The sequence below is a fragment of the Microcaecilia unicolor genome, chromosome 6, assembly GCF_901765095.1.
Source record: "Microcaecilia unicolor chromosome 6, aMicUni1.1, whole genome shotgun sequence".
In the NCBI taxonomy this organism is placed as follows: Eukaryota; Metazoa; Chordata; class Amphibia; order Gymnophiona; family Siphonopidae; genus Microcaecilia; species Microcaecilia unicolor.
In genome coordinates, this window is record NC_044036.1 from 12,310,869 (window position 1) to 12,327,773 (window position 16,905).

Consider the following 16,905-nt stretch of genomic DNA (forward strand, 5'->3'; position numbering starts at 1 on the left):
TGCCATTGGAACCTCCTCAGTGGGTGATTCTGGTAATGGATGCCAGTCTGCTGGGCTGGGGAGCTCAGTGTCGCGGTCGGTCCGTCCAGGGGCGGTGGTCGACGGAGGAAGCTCAGTGGTCTATCAACCGGTTGGAGACGAGGGCGATTCGGCTAGCTGTGTTGGCGTTTCGCTCAAGTGTGGTCGGAAAGGCGGTAAGAGTCATGTCCGACAACGCGACAGCGGTAGCGTATGTCAACCAGCAGGGCGGTACAAAGAGTCTGCGGTTGGCAATCGAGACGGCTGTGCTCATGAGTTGGGCGGAAAGGCATCTAGTGCAGATTTCGGCGGCACACGTGGCCGGGGTGGACAACGTGAACGCGGATTTTCTAAGCAGACACATGTTAGACCCAGAAGAATGGTCTCTGCACTGGTCGGTGTTCGACCAGATAGTTCTAAAGTGGGGAATGCCAGTAGTAGATCTCATGGCATCGGCACAGAATGCTCAGGTTCCTCGGTATTTCAGTTGGCGTCAGGATCTGCGAGCGGAAGGGATCGATGCGTTGGTCCTTCCGTGGCCTCAGCAGGTATTGCTATACGTGTTTCCCCCGTGGCCCTTGATAGGTCGAGTCCTACAGAGGGTAGAATGTCATGCGGGTCCGGTGTTGTTGGTGGCTCCGAATTGGCCGCGTCAGCCGTGGTTCGGGGATCTGATGCGCTTGTTAGAAGGCGAGCCTCTGCGGCTGGGGGGCTCTGTGCTGTTGTGTCAGGGTCCAATTGTCGTGCCGGATCTGGATCGGTTCTCTCTTAGTGTGGCCCTTGAGAGGGAACGGTTGAGAAGGAAAGGGTTTTCCCCTCTGGTGATTCAGACGATGCTGCAGTCTTGCAAACGTTCAACGTCTTTGGCCTATGTGCGTGTGTGGTGCATATTTGAAGATTGGTGTGGGGACCGGGCGTGTGTCCCTTCGACAGCTTCTGTGTCGTACATTTTAGATTTCTTGCAGGATGGTTTTGAGAAGGGCCTTTCATTGTCATCTTTGAAGGTGCAGCTGGCTGCTTTGGCGTGTTTTTGGGGTAAGGTGCAGGGCAGGTCAGTTGCGTCTTCCCCAGATGTGGTCCGTTTTTTGAGGGGGGTGAAGTTGCTTCATCCTCCTCAGCGGCCGGTAGTTCCACAGTGGGATGTTAATATCGTTCTTGACTCTTGGGCGGGTTCTCCTTTTGAGCCCTTGGAGTCTTGTTCGATAAAAGACCTTACTATGAAGGTGGTCTTTTTGGTAGCTATATCGTCGGCTCGCTGGATTTCGGAACTTCAGGCTCTTTCATGTAGGCCTCCGTTTCTGTGGTTTTCTAAGGAAAAGGTTTTGCTGCGTCCAGTGCCTTCGTTTTGCCTAAGGTGGTATCCTCCTTTCATGTCAATCAGGTGATTTCGTTGCCGGTCTTGGGGGACCGGACGGGGGATGCTTCTCAGCATTGTTTGGCGAAATTGGATGTGCACAGAGTGTTGAAGGTTTACTTGCGCAGGTCGGAGGAATTCAGGTCTTCGGACATGTTATTTGTCCTTCATGGGGGGCCCAAGAAGGGAGCGGCTGCTTCTAAGGCATCTATAGCTCGGTGGTTGAAGGATGCCATCTCTTCGGCTTACATATTGCATGGCCGTACGGTGCCAGTGGGGCTCATTCCACTAGGGGGATGGCGGCTTCTTGGGCAGAGAGTAGTTTTGTTCCACCGGTGGACATTTGTAGAGCGGCGGTGTGGTCCTCCCTGCCTTCCTTTGTCAAACATTACAGAGTGGATGTACAGGCAAGGGAGGATGCCAGTTTTGGAGCTGCAATCCTGTCCTCTGGGCTTCGCAGGCCCCACCCTTAGATGTGTTTACTGCTTTGGTACGTCCCAAACGTCTTGAACGGTCTGGAGGATTGCTGAGGAAGGTGAAATTAGGCCTTACCTGCTAATTTTCTTTCCTCTAGATCCTCCAGACCGTTCAAAGGCCACCCAGTGTATCGGACAGTTCAGTATGATAATTTCTTTAGACTTCAGTTGCTGATATTTCTAGTAGCTCCTGTGATTTGGGTCCTGGAGTTTTACTAAGGGCAGTTTGTGGTACCATTTGTGCCCATCTGCAGTTGAATTCCCCCATCTTAAGGGGAGGAGATCTGAGTGTGGATTCAGTGGTTTTGTTTAGGTGGAGGTGTTTTGTTCCTCTGCTTTGTTACTGTTTTACTGGTTAGTAGAAGGTCTGCACAGGCTACTTGTATAAGAAGTTTTAGTGTTCTCAGCCTCTCTCTGCTGGTAGGAGTGCATAACCCAAGCGTCTTGAACGGTCTGGAGGATCTAGAGGAAAGAAAATTAGCAAGTAAGGCCTAATTTCACCTTGGAGCCCAGGTAACTAAATACTGCCATGTAGATGGTTTTGTAAATTATGTTTCTGCAGTTAGGTAGGTGAAGGAGTAGGTATCCTTTAGTTTCTGGGCTTACATTTCTTGGGTATAGTTCGATCATATCTAGCATATATTCAGGAGACATACGAAATAGTATCTTGTAGATGAGGGTGCTGGCTTTGAAGATAAGTCTTGCCTTGATTGGGTATTTTGAGCAGTGGTGTAACTCTTTCATATTTTGACTTCTTGAATATTAGTCTTGCTGTCGTGTTTTGGATGGTTTGCAGCTATTTTAGTGTGCTTTCCTTCTCCCTATGTATACTGCATTACAGTAGCTGTGATAGTATCATCGATTGTACTATTGTCCTGAAAGGTTGTCTCGGAAAATAGTCTCTGATCCTTCTCAATTTCCATAGTGTTCTGAAGCATGTTGATGTTACTGCTGAGATATTTGAATGTCCAATGATAGGTGTGTATCCAGAATAATTTCCAATATTTTTAGTTGTGTTTTGGTTTGGTATTTTGATGGTGGATTGTGAAATTTTGGTGAGATAAATGGGTTATGTGGGCTAGAGAGAACCAGGAATTTGGTTTTGTCTCTATTTAGTTTGAGTTTGAAATTTTCTGCCCAGTTTTCCATAAGGTCTAGACCTGTTTTAACTTTATCCAGTATATCTGTGATACTGTTGTTAAATGGTATGTAGGTGATGACATCATCTACATATATGAATGGTTTGAAGCCCATTAGTTCCAGTTTTCTGCCTAGTGGAACCATCATTACACTGAACAGTGTTGGTGATGTTGGAGAACCCTGTGGTACCCCACACTCAGAGATCCAGAAGGCTGATATCTGGTTAGACATCTTTACTACATAGGATCTGGTTTTTAGGAAGCCATTGAACCATGCAGCTACTACACCACTGATTCCCATGTAATCGAGCAGGGCCATTAGTGTTGTGTGGTCTACTAGGTCGAATGCACTTGACATATTGAATTGTAGTAATAGTATATTCTGACCTTGGCTTATTAAGCTTCTGAACTGTCATATCAGAGTGGTTATGACCGTCTCAGTGCTGTGTTATGATCTGAACCCTGATTGAGATTTATGGAGGATTGAGAATTTTGTCAGGTATTCCATTAGTTGTTGTGCTACCAAACCCTACATCATTTTGGTCAATAGCGTTTAGAGCACACTAAAACCGCTAGTGCGCCTATAGCACAACTTAGTAAACAGGGCCCTCAGTTTGAATTTAGCACACAAAGGTGATTATCACCAGACTTCAACATTTATTTATTTATGCATTCTTGTATCCCACTATTATCGAAAAGCAAGTTTTGGTTCAAAGTGGCTTACAATTTACAGTGAGGTTACAGTGTTGTTTTACAGTTTAAACTTAAAAGGTCGTGTGTGGCTTGTATGGTTAGCTGTAGAAGTTTTTGAAAAGGTGTATTTTGTGTTGTTTTCTGAAGTTAAGATAGTTAATGGATGCTTCAAATTAAATTCCCTGTATTGTCAGATGGCTCCTGACTTTGGTTCCTCCCCATGTCAATATGAGCAAAAACACCCATACAGCATTGCCAGATGGTGAAAATATTTCTAGCCCAAACATAGCCCAATATTAATATGAATATTAGTAAGGTCAGTATGAATATTAATAAGGTAATCAGAATCAGCAGCATAGTCATAATCATCAAAATCAGCATCAGCATAATTAGAAGCATTATCATGATTATTATTATAATCAATAATCCATCCTTCCACCCACAAAACAAAAGGAGCAAGTTCCCACCACAAACCATCTCTCTCTTTTGATCTAGGCATAGGAAAAAATATTTTACATTCTCCCAGGTTTCAACCTAAATCATATGGGATATAAAGGTAGTAAATGGCTTACCATAATGGACCCCTCTTAAATCCATAATTCCTGGAATACTACTAATTTATGGACCTTATGGACTCTATTACCCTTCCCCTCTTTTCCTTCGTCCCTTGTAATTACTATCCTTCCTATTCACCTTACTATACTTCATTTGTTTGTTTACCGGATTGGCGATTGCCTTTATGGACTGATTAGCCACATTGAGCTTGTCAACGGGTGGGAAAATGTGGGGTATAAATGTTATAAATAAATAAGTAAATAGATAGATAGAAACTCTGATTCTCAGAACAAGGTGTCTGTTTTAGTGGCCCTTTATCAGGAGAAAAAAATCTCTTCACTATACAACACAACACATGCTGCTAGGGTGTCCTGTAACTAGCCCCTCCAAATGACATACTTACAATTTATAACAAATTACTACTGTACCTTTGAAAAGTTATACTTTTCTCTGTGTACATCCGTATGCTGCACAAGTTGACGTGCTTGAAAATATAAATGAGATTAAATAAAAATGCTACCAACAATAAAGCAAGGTAACCTAGATTCAGTAGCTCCCAGACTCACTGCGCTTTCTGCCTCCCTCCTCTCTGGTGGTGGCCGTGGGTCCCCCTCTCCTGATGATCTGCTCTCTAAGACTCTGACTCGGAGTGGAGAGCATATCAGGAAGGGACCCACCACCAGAACGTCCGGCGTCCGTCATCACTCTCCTGCCCAGCCCAGGCTGCCCCTTGTTGCCTCCGATCTCTGTGGGCTGGCTCTGATTGACGCTTCTTTCATGTGCGGCGTAGCACCATGAGACAGTACAGAAAAAGAAAAGGTGCGCGGACCGATTTCAAAGGGCCAGATCTCGCCTCTTATTGGTCCAATTAGGACCAAAAGGAAGGCAGCAGTATATGAGGAGGTGGGCTGTGGCAAAAAATAGCCCAAAAAGCTGCGACCCAAAAAAAAAAACACAGAGAGGAGCTGGAAATAGCCCAATTCCATGGTTTTACCATAAAATTGGTAACTTTGCACCCATACTGAGATACGATATGGGTGCTTTCACACACAAAGGGGCAGGCCGTTTCAAGCCTTGACACAGGTTTGGGAATCACTGGGGTATGTAGTTGATTTGAATCCAGGCATCTTTGTCTCTAACAACTTCAACAAGTTTATTCCTAGTACAGAAGGATGAAAAGGTCGGCTTTCCTAGACTGACAGGGCTTATAGTAAAATGAATGTTAAGAAGAGCACTTAATCTTTGGGGTAAAGTTGTAGAAACTCTCCATTGTCAGTTGAAAAGAGTAATAAAACTATGATGTCCATCTATGCACTGCGCCTTGCTTAATCAAATCTTGCCTCTAAAGATGTGACCTGTGGTGGTATTTTATATCTGATAGAGTGGAAACAAGGTCTCTATTTCTACCACTCCCTTTGAGAACACATCCATTAAGGTGGGTCCAGCCCGGAAGGCCAGCTACAAGTCTAAGATGGCTCGACGCAACAAGAAGAGCAAAACTAAAGAGGGGCAGGAAAGGTGAGTGTCTCTTCCCTTATTGTACTGAATCTGTTTTGATGCTTCTGTGCTGACACTGAAATTATCATATTCTTCCTCTGCTAACCTTTTTTTTTTTTCTTGGTTCTTACTTTTCTATCCAGAACATTTTTATTTTGTTTATTGTGGGTGTTCATACCACTTACTGAAAAAGATATTCAAAATAAACCATAACAGTAGGTTCTTTACTTTCTTCGAAATCCTATAAATATCCTAAAATTATATTATGAGAATCCACATACATGCCATTTCTCAGTACTTTTATTGAATCTCAGTTGTAGAAGCTCCTAGTTATCCCAGTAGCTCTTTGTAAAACTAGCGTTCAAATCCCATTTTTCCCACTGACACTTCTTGAGACCTTGGACCTGTCACCTTTATCTCCCTTTTGCAGATATCCACTAAGACTGTAGGAGATCCTTTTACAAAGGCACACTAGAGGTTTTAGTGCACGCTAAACACTAGAGACACCCATAGAAATATATGGATGCCTCTTAACGTTTGTCACGTGCTTATTTTTAGCATGCACTAAAAACATTAGTGCAACTTTATAAAAGGACCCCTAAGCTCCTGAATATTTACTCCATAACTTCTCACCACTGTACAGCACTAGTACTATAGTACTATAAAAATGACAAGTACTATTGTACAAGAAGGTGTGACCCAATGGTTAGATCAGTGGGCTCAAAACCCACTTCTCCACTGACACGCTTTATAGCTTTGAACTAGTAATTTCATCTCCCATTACCTCAGATACTGTCTTAGATTGTAAGCTTTTTGGGACATGGGTTAGTTAGTTTGTTAGTTTGTTTGTATAATTGAGATCATATGTGTATTAATACTATTTTTAAACACAGGTTTGAGTCAGAGTGCTGCAAAGGCACTAACCACAGACCCTAGCAAGGACTTACACATTTGACTGAGCTCTTGGGTTTCTTCAGGATCTCAAGCTTTTTAAATACTTGAGCAGGAAATCCCTCAGATACATATGTTCAGTGTAGCACTTGAGTAGAATTTCCAGGATTTATTTATTTGGATTTCATCTATGTGGATTTTGCTCACACCTTTTTCAATAGTTGCGCAAGGTGAGTTACATTCAAGTACACTAGGTAGTTCCCTGTCCCAGGAGGGTTCACAATCTAAGTTTGCACCTGAGGCAATGGAGGGTTAAGTGAACCGGCCACCTCTGGATATCAAGACCGGTGTTCCAACCAAAAGGTCACTCCTCCACTCCAGATGGAGTAAAGGTTTGAGGGGTAGTTCTTGATTAGGTATATAGAATCCCATGGAAAGTACTACTACTACTACTTAACATTTCTAGAGCGCTACTAGGGTTACGCAGCGCTGTACAAATTAACAAAGAAGGACGGTCCCTGCTCAAAGGAGCTTACAATCTAAAGGACAAAATGTCAAGTTGCGGCAGTCAAGATTTCCTGAGTAGAGGTGTAGTGGTTAGGTGCCGAAGGCAACATTGAAGAGGTGGGCTTTGAGCAATGATTTGAAGATGGGCAGGGAGGGGGCCTGGCGTATGGGCTCAGGGAGTTTGTTCCAAGCATGGGGTGAGACGAGGCAGAAAGGGCGGAGCCTGGAGTTGGTGGTGGTGGAGAAGGATACTGAAAGGAGGGATTTGTCTTGAGAGCGGAAGTTGCGGGTAGGAATGTAAGGGGAGATGAGGGTAGAGAGGTAAGGAGGGGCTGCAGATCGAGTTCATTTGTAGGTTAGTAGGAGAAGCTTGAACTGTATGCGGTATCTGATCGGAAGCCAGTGAAGTGACTTGAGGAGAGGGGTGATATGAGTATATCGGTCAAGACGGAAGATAAGACGTGCAGCAGAGTTCTGAACGGACTGAAGGGGGGATAGATGGCTAAGTGGTAGGCCAGTGAGGAGTAGGTTGCAGTAGTCAAGGCGAGAGGTAATGAGAGAGTGGATGAGACATCGGGTGATGTGCTCAGAGAGGAAGGGGCGAATTTTGCTAATGTTATATTGGAAGAAGCGACAGGTCTTGGCTATCTGCTGGATATGCGCAGAGAAGGAGAGGGAGGAGTCGAAGATGACACCGAGGTTGCGGGCAGATGAGACGGGGACGATGAGGGTGTTATCAACTGAGATAGAGAGTGAAGGGAGAGGAGAAGTGGGCTTGGGTGGGAAGACAATAAGTTCGGTCTTGGCCATGTTCAGTTTCAGGTGGCGGTTGGACATCCAGGCAGCAGTGTCGGATAAGCAGGCCGATACTTTGGCCTGGGTTTCCGCAGTGATGTCTGGTGTGGAGAGATAGAGCTGGGTGTCGTCAGCATAAAGATGATAGTGGAAACCATGAGATGAGATCAGGGAGCCCAGGGAAGAGGTGTAGATTGAAAAAAGAAGGGGTCCAAGGACAGATCCCTGAGGAAACCTTCTGCTCAGTGTGCTGCTGCGGCTAGGAAAGCGAATAGAATGTTGGGTGTTATTAGGAAGGGTATGGAGTCCAGGTGTGCGGATGTTATAATGCCGTTGTATCGCTCCATGGTGCGACCGCACCTGGAGTATTGTGTTCAGTACTGGTCTCCGTATCTCAAAAAAGATATAGTAGAATTGGAAAAGGTACAGCGAAGGGCGACGAAAATGATAGTGGGGATGGGACGACTTTCCTATGAAGAGAGGCTGAGAAGGCTAGGGCTTTTCAGCTTGGAGAAGAGACGGCTGAGGGGAGATATGATAGAAGTGTATAAAATAATGAGTGGAATGGATCGGGTGGATGTGAAGCGACTGTTCACGCTATCCAAAAATACTAGGACTAGAGGGCATGAGTTGAAGCTACAGTGTGGTAAATTTAAAACGAATCGGAGAAAATTTTTCTTCACCCAACGTGTAATTAGACTCTGGAATTCATTGCCGGAGAACGTGGTACGGGCGGTTAGCTTGACGGAGTTTAAAAAGGGGTTAGATAGATTCCTAAAGGACAAGTCCATAGACCGCTATTAAATGGACTAGAAAAATTCCTCATTTTTAGGTATAACTTGTCTGGAATGTTTTTACGTTTGGGGAGCGTGCCAGGTGCCCTTGACCTGGATTGGCCACTGTCGGTGACAGGATGCTGGGCTAGATGGACCTTTGGTCTTTCCCAGTATGGCACTACTTATGTACTTATGTACTTATGTACTAACTCCAACAGAGAGCGGGATAGGGGATGAGGACGAACCATGAGAGTGTACTCTGAAGGTACGATGGGAGAGATAAGAGGAGAACCAGGAGAGGACAGAGCCCTGGAACCCAAAAGAGGACAGTGTGTCAAGAAGTAAGTTGTGATTGACAGTGTCAAAAGCGGCGGATAGGTCTAGGAGGATGAGGATGGAGTATTGACCTTTGGATTTGGCGAGGAACAGGTCATTGCAGACTTTAGATAGTGCCGTTTCTGTCGAGTGTAGGGGGTGAAAGCCGGATTGAAGCGGATCGAGGATGGCATGAGAGGAGAGAAAATCAAGGCAGCTGCTGTGAACTGCGCGTTCAAGTATCTTGGAGAGGAAGGGTAGGAGGGAAATGGGGCGGTAGTTGAAGGGACAGGTGGGGTCAAGTGATGGTTTTTTGAGGAGTGGTGTGACTACAGCATGCTTGAAGGTGTCCAGGACAGTTGCAGTGGAGAGAGAGAGGTTGAGGATATGACAGATGGGGGGGGTGATAGTAGGACAGATGGTGTAAAGTAAGTTGGTGGGGATGGGGTCTGAGGAACAGGTGGTGCATTTCGAGGAGGAGAGGAGATGGGCGGTTTCCTCTTCAGTGATATCAGGAAAAGTGGAGAAGGAGGCCTGAGTTGGTTGGTTGAGGGAGTGGGTTATAGGGTGAAGAGGAGGAGATGGTTTGGTGGTGAATTCGAGGTTGATCTTCTGCACCTTGTCGCGGAAGAAGTCAGCCAGTGATTGAGGAGAAAGTGAGGGGGGGGGGGGGGTGGCAGCGGAGGGTACTTTGAGGAGGGAGTTAAGGGTGGCAAAGGGACGATGAGGGTTAGAGCTGAGGGAATTAGTCAATTGGGAAAGGAGGAACAGAGGGAAAAACAGAAGATTTATAGTAAAATCTATACAGAATCAAAATAGAAAGGGGTTGCTGATTTAAAGGGTAATTGTATAACCAGCCACCTAACTTATACATTGAATATCTGTATAAAGTACACCAATTTTCAAATGGAAAGAACAAACATACTTTCCACCGAATGCATATATTTACAACTACTGTTTGGTATGTACAACTTATTTTATGTGCATCCACACATCAAACATATAAAAGGCGAGTGTCGTACTCACTCGCAAATGCGCAGTAGAGACTTCCCTCTCTGCCCCGCCCCTGCATCAATATGTGATGAGGGGGGCGGGACAGAGCGGGAAGTCTCTACTGCGCATGCCGCAGACGTACTCGCAACCGCTCCGCCCCCCCCCCCCCCCCCCCGAGGTCACTGCTACCGCTCCCCCCACCCGGAGTCACCGCCACCACCTCCACCCCGCCCGAGCACTGTCTTTCTTATTGAACTTATATCGCACCACGCAGACGCAGCAGGCACATCAGCGAAGCTGCCGTCGGAACGGGCTTCCTTCTCTGCCTGTGTCCCGCCCTCGCCGCATTACGTCACACGAAGGCGGAACACAGGCAGAGAAGGAAGCCCGTCCCGATGGCAGCTTTGCTGATGTGTCTGCTGCGTCTGCGTGGTGCGATGTAAGTTCAATAACAGACAGTGCTCGGGGCGGGGCGGCGACCTCGGGGGGGGGCCTCGGAACCCCCCCCCCCCCCCCCCCATTCCAAGACTAGCCCGTTTACACGGGCTCAACGGCTAGTATTGTATAAAGTATGTGCATTAATACTAACTCCATTCCCAGATAAACTCAATTTAGATAAACATGTTCCCCTAAAAGCCTATTTGTGTTGCAAAGCACATGTAAAGCATTAATGGTTATATTCCCAAGCCTGGCAAGTGTTGGGGATATAGTAGAAATGCACTTGCAGCCTAGAGAAGGGAGGAAGGGAGATCCAGCAGTCGCACAGTAGGAACACTTACTGATCAAGCTCTGAGCACACACACAATACCAGGTTCTGAAGAGAGAGGCAATCTATATCACTAAGATTAGGAAAACCTTATATAGGTTAAAGCTTAGGATTAAACAGCACACCAAAAATGAGCAGGGAGAAGAAGCCTGCCAGGCAACCTTCTCTCTTAAGTTGCGCAGGAGTCCTACCACCAAATGTGGTGCATCATTTATAGTTTACTAGTAAACAAAGGCCCGTTTCTGAGCGCAATGAAATGGGCGCTAGCAAGGGTTTCATGGCTGCATGGCTCGTCGATGTTTTACCTGGTTCGTGGCGTGCACCGCTGCTGTTTCCGTTGTAGCTCTGTGTGGGTGGCGGTTTTCGTGCCCCGCCCTCGACGTCATCGCGTTTTGACGCGAGGGCGGAGCAGAGCTACAGTGTGGAAATCCGGAGTTTGTGGCCTGAGTAGATCGTTGGAGGTGAGAATCTGCTCCGCCCTCAACGTCATAACGTTTGACGCGAGGGCAGGGCCCAGAGACTGAGATTTTCGTGGCTTCAGAGCTTCGAACATACGAACCTTGGCTTCAGTGACATCAGCAGACAATAGAACGTTGAGGGTGAGTTTTATATATATAGATAATTTAGATTCTCCGAGGACAAGCAGGCTGCTTGTTCTCACTGATGGGTGACGTCCTCGGCAGCCCCTCCAATCGGAATCTTCCTCGCAAAGTCCTTTGCTAGCTCTCGCGCGCACCGCGCATGCGCGGCCGTCTTCCCGCCCGAAACCGGCTCGAGCCGGCCAGTCTTCTTTCGTCCGCACTCGGTACGGCTGTGTTTTTTGTCGTGTCGAGCCCCGGAGAGTCGACCTCGCGCGTCCGTTTTATATTGACGTGTTTTTCTAAGGAAAAGTTCTGTAAATTTGTCGGGAAGTGCTCCGAAAACCCCCTTGGGTCTCGTTTTCCCTTCCCGTATTTCCAGTTTTTGCCCCGGTAAGTTTTCTTTCGTCGTTGGGGTAGGCCTTCTTTCGGCCTCGGTCGAGATTTTTCTCCCTTAAAGTTTTGGTGCTCCAAATTCGTCATTTCGGATTTTGACTTCGCCGGCGTGATTTTTCCGCCCATGACATCGAAGCCTTCCAGCGGCTTCAAGAAGTGCACCCAGTGCGCCCGGGTAATCTCGCTCACTGATAGGCACTCTTCGTGTCTTCAGTGTCTGGGGGCCGAGCACTGTCCCCAGAACTGTAGTCTGTGTTCCCTGTTACAAAGGCGGACTTAAGTAGCGAGATTAGCCCAGTGGAACGTTTTGTTCTCGGGCTCTTCGTCGGCATCGGCACCGGGGTCATCGTGTGCATCGACGTCATCAGCGTCCAGACCTTCTTCCTTGGCTGCCAGTGCATCGAGGCATCGGCCCTCTGCATCGGCGCCGAGACATCGGATAGCTGCATCGACGTCGGTGGTACCGGGACCTCGTCTCCTGATGTCGTCGGACGGTGGTGCATCGAGTGGAGTGCAGGTGAGGGCTGTCCATTCCCCTGCTGGTGGCGGTGAGCCCTCGGGTGGGTCTCCTCCTACCCTGAGGGCTCCTGCGGTACAGCCCCCCCGAGATCGACCCTCTTCGGTCTCGGCCCCGAGGAAGCGACGGATGGATTCTACGTCCTCCTCGTCGGTGCCGGGGAGCTCCGGTGACATGCTTCGGAAGAAGTCGAAGAAGCATCGACACCGGTCCCCTCCCCGTGTCGGCACCGAGAGCTCTGGGTCGCCGAGGGAGTCGGCACCCAGCAGGCATCGGCACCGAGAGGACCGCTCACCCTCTGTTCAGGAGGTGTCGATGCGCTCCACTCTGGACAGCCCGGAACAGCCTCCACGCCCGGAACAGGTTCTGACGTCGACGCCTGCATCGACCTCCATGCCTTTCTCTGCAGCCGCTCTGAACGAGAGCCTCCGGGCCGTTCTCCCAGAGATTCTGGGAGAGCTGTTGCGCCCTACCCCTCCGGTACCGGCGGTGCTTGCGCCTCCGGTACCGTCGAGCGTGGCGCCGGCTGGCCCATCGCCCGGGGTGAGGTCCCCGATGTCGGTACCGCGTGCGGTGCCGACTGCGGCCACCTCCCAGGAGGGCTCCCCGACTACGTCGGCGGAGGGAGCTTCGCCGATGCGGGCGAGGGAGTCTACCTCTCGACGCCCCCATCGTGGACGTGGCTCCACGGAGTCGAGCCGGGCGCGGTTGCAGACGCAGGTCCGAGAACTTGTGTCTGACACCGAGGGTGAGGCCTCGTGGGAAGAAGAAGAAGACCCCAGATATTTCTCTGACGAGGAGTCTGAGGGTCTTCCTTCTGATCCCACTCCCTCTCCTGAAAGACAGCTTTCTCCTCCCGAGAGTCTGTCTTTTGCTTCCTTTGTCCGGGAGATGTCTACGGCCATCCCCTTCCCGGTGGTTGTGGAGGACGAGCCCAGGGCTGAAATGTTTGAGCTCCTGGACTATCCTTCTCCACCTAAGGAAGCGTCCACTGTTCCCTTGCACCATGTCCTGAAAAAGACATTGCTTGCGAACTGGACCAAGCCACTAAGTAATCCCCACATCCCCAAGAAGATCGAGTCCCAGTACCGGATCCATGGGGACCCAGAGCTGATGCGCACCCAGTTGCCTCACGACTCTGGAGTTGTGGATCTGGCCCTAAAGAAGGCTAAGAGTTCTAGGGAGCATGCTTCGGCGCCCCCGGGCAAAGACTCTAGAACCTTAGACTCCTTTGGGAGGAAGGCCTACCATTCTTCTATGCTCGTGGCCAAGATTCAGTCTTACCAGCTCTACACGAGCATACACATGCGGAATAATGTGCGGCAGTTGGCAGGCTTGGTTGATGCTCTTCCCCCCGAGCAAGCCAAGCCTTTTCAGGAGGTGGTCAGGCAGCTGAAGGCGTGCAGAAAATTCCTGGCCAGAGGAGTGTATGACACTTTTGATGTTGCGTCCAGGGCCGCTGCTCAAGGTGTGATGATGCGCAGGCTCTCATGGCTGCGTGCCGCCGACCTGGAGAATAGACTCCAGCAGCGGATTGCGGACTCGCCTTGCCGTGCGGACAATATTTTTGGAGAGAAAGTCGAACAGGTGGTAGAGTCTCTCCACCAGCGGGACACCGCATTCGACAAGTTCTCCCGCCGGCAGCCTTCAGCTTCTACCTCTACAGGTAGACGATTTTTCGGGGGAAGGAAGACTGTTCCCTATACTTCTGGTAAGCGTAGGTACAATCCTCCTTCCCGACAGCCTGCGGCCCAGGCTAAGCCCCAGCGCGCTCGCTCTCGTCAGCAGCGTGCGCCTCAGCAAGGCCCCGCGGCTCCCCAGCAAAAGCAAGGGGCGAGCTTTTGACTGGCTCCAGCAGAGCATAGCCGACATCCAAGTGTCAGTGTCGGGCGACCTGCCAGTCGGAGGGAGGTTGAAAGCTTTTCACCAAAGGTGGCCTCTCATAACCTCCGATCAGTGGGTTCTGCAAATAGTCCGGCAAGGATACACCCTCAATTTGGCCTCCAAACCTCCAAATTGTCCACCGGGAGCTCAGTCTTACAGCTTCCAGCACAAGCAGGTACTTGCAGAGGAACTCTCCGCCCTTCTCAGCGCCAATGCGGTCGAGCCCGTGCCATCCGGGCAAGAAGGGCTGGGATTCTATTCCAGGTACTTCCTTGTGGAAAAGAAAACAGGGGGGATGCGTCCCATCCTAGACCTAAGGGCCCTGAACAAATATCTCGTAAAAGAAAAGTTCAGGATGCTTTCCCTGGGCACCCTTCTCCCCATGATTCAGCAAAACGATTGGCTATGCTCTCTGGACTTGAAGGATGCCTACACACACATCCCGATACTGCCAGCTCACAGACAGTATCTGCGATTTCAGCTGGGCACACGCCACTTCCAGTACTGTGTGCTACCCTTTGGGCTCGCCTCTGCGCCCAGGGTGTTCACAAAGTGCCTAGCTGTAGTAGCAGCGGCACTTCGCAGGCTGGGGGTGCATGTGTTCCCATATCTCGACGATTGGCTGGTGAAGAACACATCCGAGGCAGGAGCCCTGCAGTCCATGCAGATGACTATTCGCCTCCTGGAGCTACTGGGGTTTGTGATAAATTATCCAAAGTCCCATCTTCTCCCAGTGCAGAAGCTCGAATTCATAGGAGCTCTGCTGGATTCTCGGACGGCTCGCGCCTATCTCCCAGAGGCGAGGGCCAACAACTTGTTGTCCCTCGTCTCGCGGGTGCGAGCGTCCCAGCAGATCACAGCTCGGCAGATGTTGAGATTGCTGGGCCACATGGCCTCCACAGTTCATGTGACTCCCATGGCCCGTCTTCACATGAGATCTGCTCAATGGACCCTAGCCTCCCAGTGGTATCAGGCTGCTGGGGGTCTAGAAGACGTGATCCACCTGTCCACGAGTTTTCTCGAATCCCTCTATTGGTGGACAATCTGGTCCAATTTGACTCTGGGACGTCCTTTCCAAATTCCTCAGCCACAAAAAGTGCTGACAACGGATGCGTCTCTCCTGGGATGGGGAGCTCATGTCGATGGGCTTCACACCCAAGGAAGCTGGTCCCTCCAGGAACGCGGTCTACAGATCAATCTCCTGGAGTTGCGAGCGATCTGGAACGCTCTGAAGGCTTTCAGAGATCGGCTGTCCCACCAAATTATCCAAATTCAGACAGACAACCAGGTTGCCATGTACTATGTCAACAAGCAGGGGGGCACCGGATCCCGCCCCCTGTGTCAGGAAGCCGTCAGCATGTGGCTCTGGGCTCGCCGTCTCGGCATGGTGCTCCAAGCCACATATCTGGCAGGCGTAAACAACAGTCTGGCCGACAGACTGAGCCGGATTATGCAACCTCACGAGTGGTCGCTCAACTCCAGAGTGGTGCGCCAGATCTTCCAAGCGTGGGGCACCCCCTTGGTGGATCTCTTCGCATCTCGAGTGAACCACAAAGTCCCTCAGTTCTGTTCCAGGCTTCAGGCCCACGGCAGACTGGCATCGGATGCCTTCCTCCTGGATTGGGGGGAGGGCCTGCTGTATGCTTATCCTCCCATTCCTCTGGTGGGGAAGACTTTGTTGAAACTCAAGCAAGACCGAGGCACCATGATTCTGATTGCTCCTTTTTGGCCGCGTCAGATCTGGTTCCCTCTTCTTCTGGAGTTATCCTCCGAAGAACCGTGGAGATTGGAGTGTTTTCCGACCCTCATCACACAGGACGAAGGGGCTCTTCTGCATCCCAGCCTCCGGTCCCTGGCTCTCACGGCCTGGATGTTGAGAGTGTAGACTTTGCCTCTTTGGGTCTGTCAGAGGGTGTCTCCCGCGTCTTGCTTGCTTCCAGGAAAGATTCCACTAAGAGGAGTTACTTCTTTCTGTGGAGGAGGTTTGCCGTCTGGTGTGACAGCAAGGCCCTAGCTCCTCGCTCTTGTCCTACACAGACCCTGCTTGAATACCTTCTGCACTTGTCTGAGTCTGGTCTCAAGACCAACTCTGTAAGGGTTCACCTTAGTGCAATCAGTGCATACCATTACCATGTGGAAGGTAAGCCGATCTCAGGACAGCCTTTAGTTGTTCGCTTCATGAGAGGTTTGCTTTTGTCAAAGCCCCCCGTCAAGCCTCCTACAGTGTCATGGGATCTCAATGTCGTTCTCACCCAGCTGATGAAACCTCCTTTTGAGCCACTGAATTCCTGCCATCTGAAGTACTTGACCTGGAAGGTCATTTTCTTGGTGGCAGTTACTTCAGCTCGTAGAGTCAGTGAGCTTCAGGCCCTGGTAGCCCAGGCCCCTTACACCAAATTTCATCATAACAGAGTAGTCCTCCGCACTCACCCTAAGTTCTTGCCAAAGGTCGTGTCGGAGTTCCATCTGAACCAGTCAATTGTCTTGCCAACATTCTTTCCCCGTCCTCATTCCTGCCCTGCTGAACGTCAGCTGCACACATTGGACTGCAAGAGAGCATTGGCCTTCTACCTGGAGCGGACACAGCCCCACAGACAGTCCGCCCAATTGTTTGTTTCTTTTGACCCCAATAGGAGGGGAGTGGCTGTAGGGAAACGCACCATATCCAATTGGCTAGCAGATTGCATTTCCTTCACTTACGCCCAGGCGGGGCTGGCTCTTGAGGGTCATGTCACGGCTCATAATGTCAGAGCCA

General features: G+C 49.5%; 1 protein-coding gene across 1 annotated transcript in view; it reads left to right on the forward strand.

Moving 5' to 3' along the window:
* Positions 1-16,905, forward strand: part of MAST2 (microtubule associated serine/threonine kinase 2) — a 624,140-nt gene that overhangs the window by 588,180 nt on the left and 19,055 nt on the right. The window contains exon 28 of the mRNA XM_030208366.1: positions 5,617-5,753. Coding sequence (XP_030064226.1) covers positions 5,617-5,753 — 137 coding nt within the window. The remainder of the gene's footprint in view (positions 1-5,616; positions 5,754-16,905) is intronic.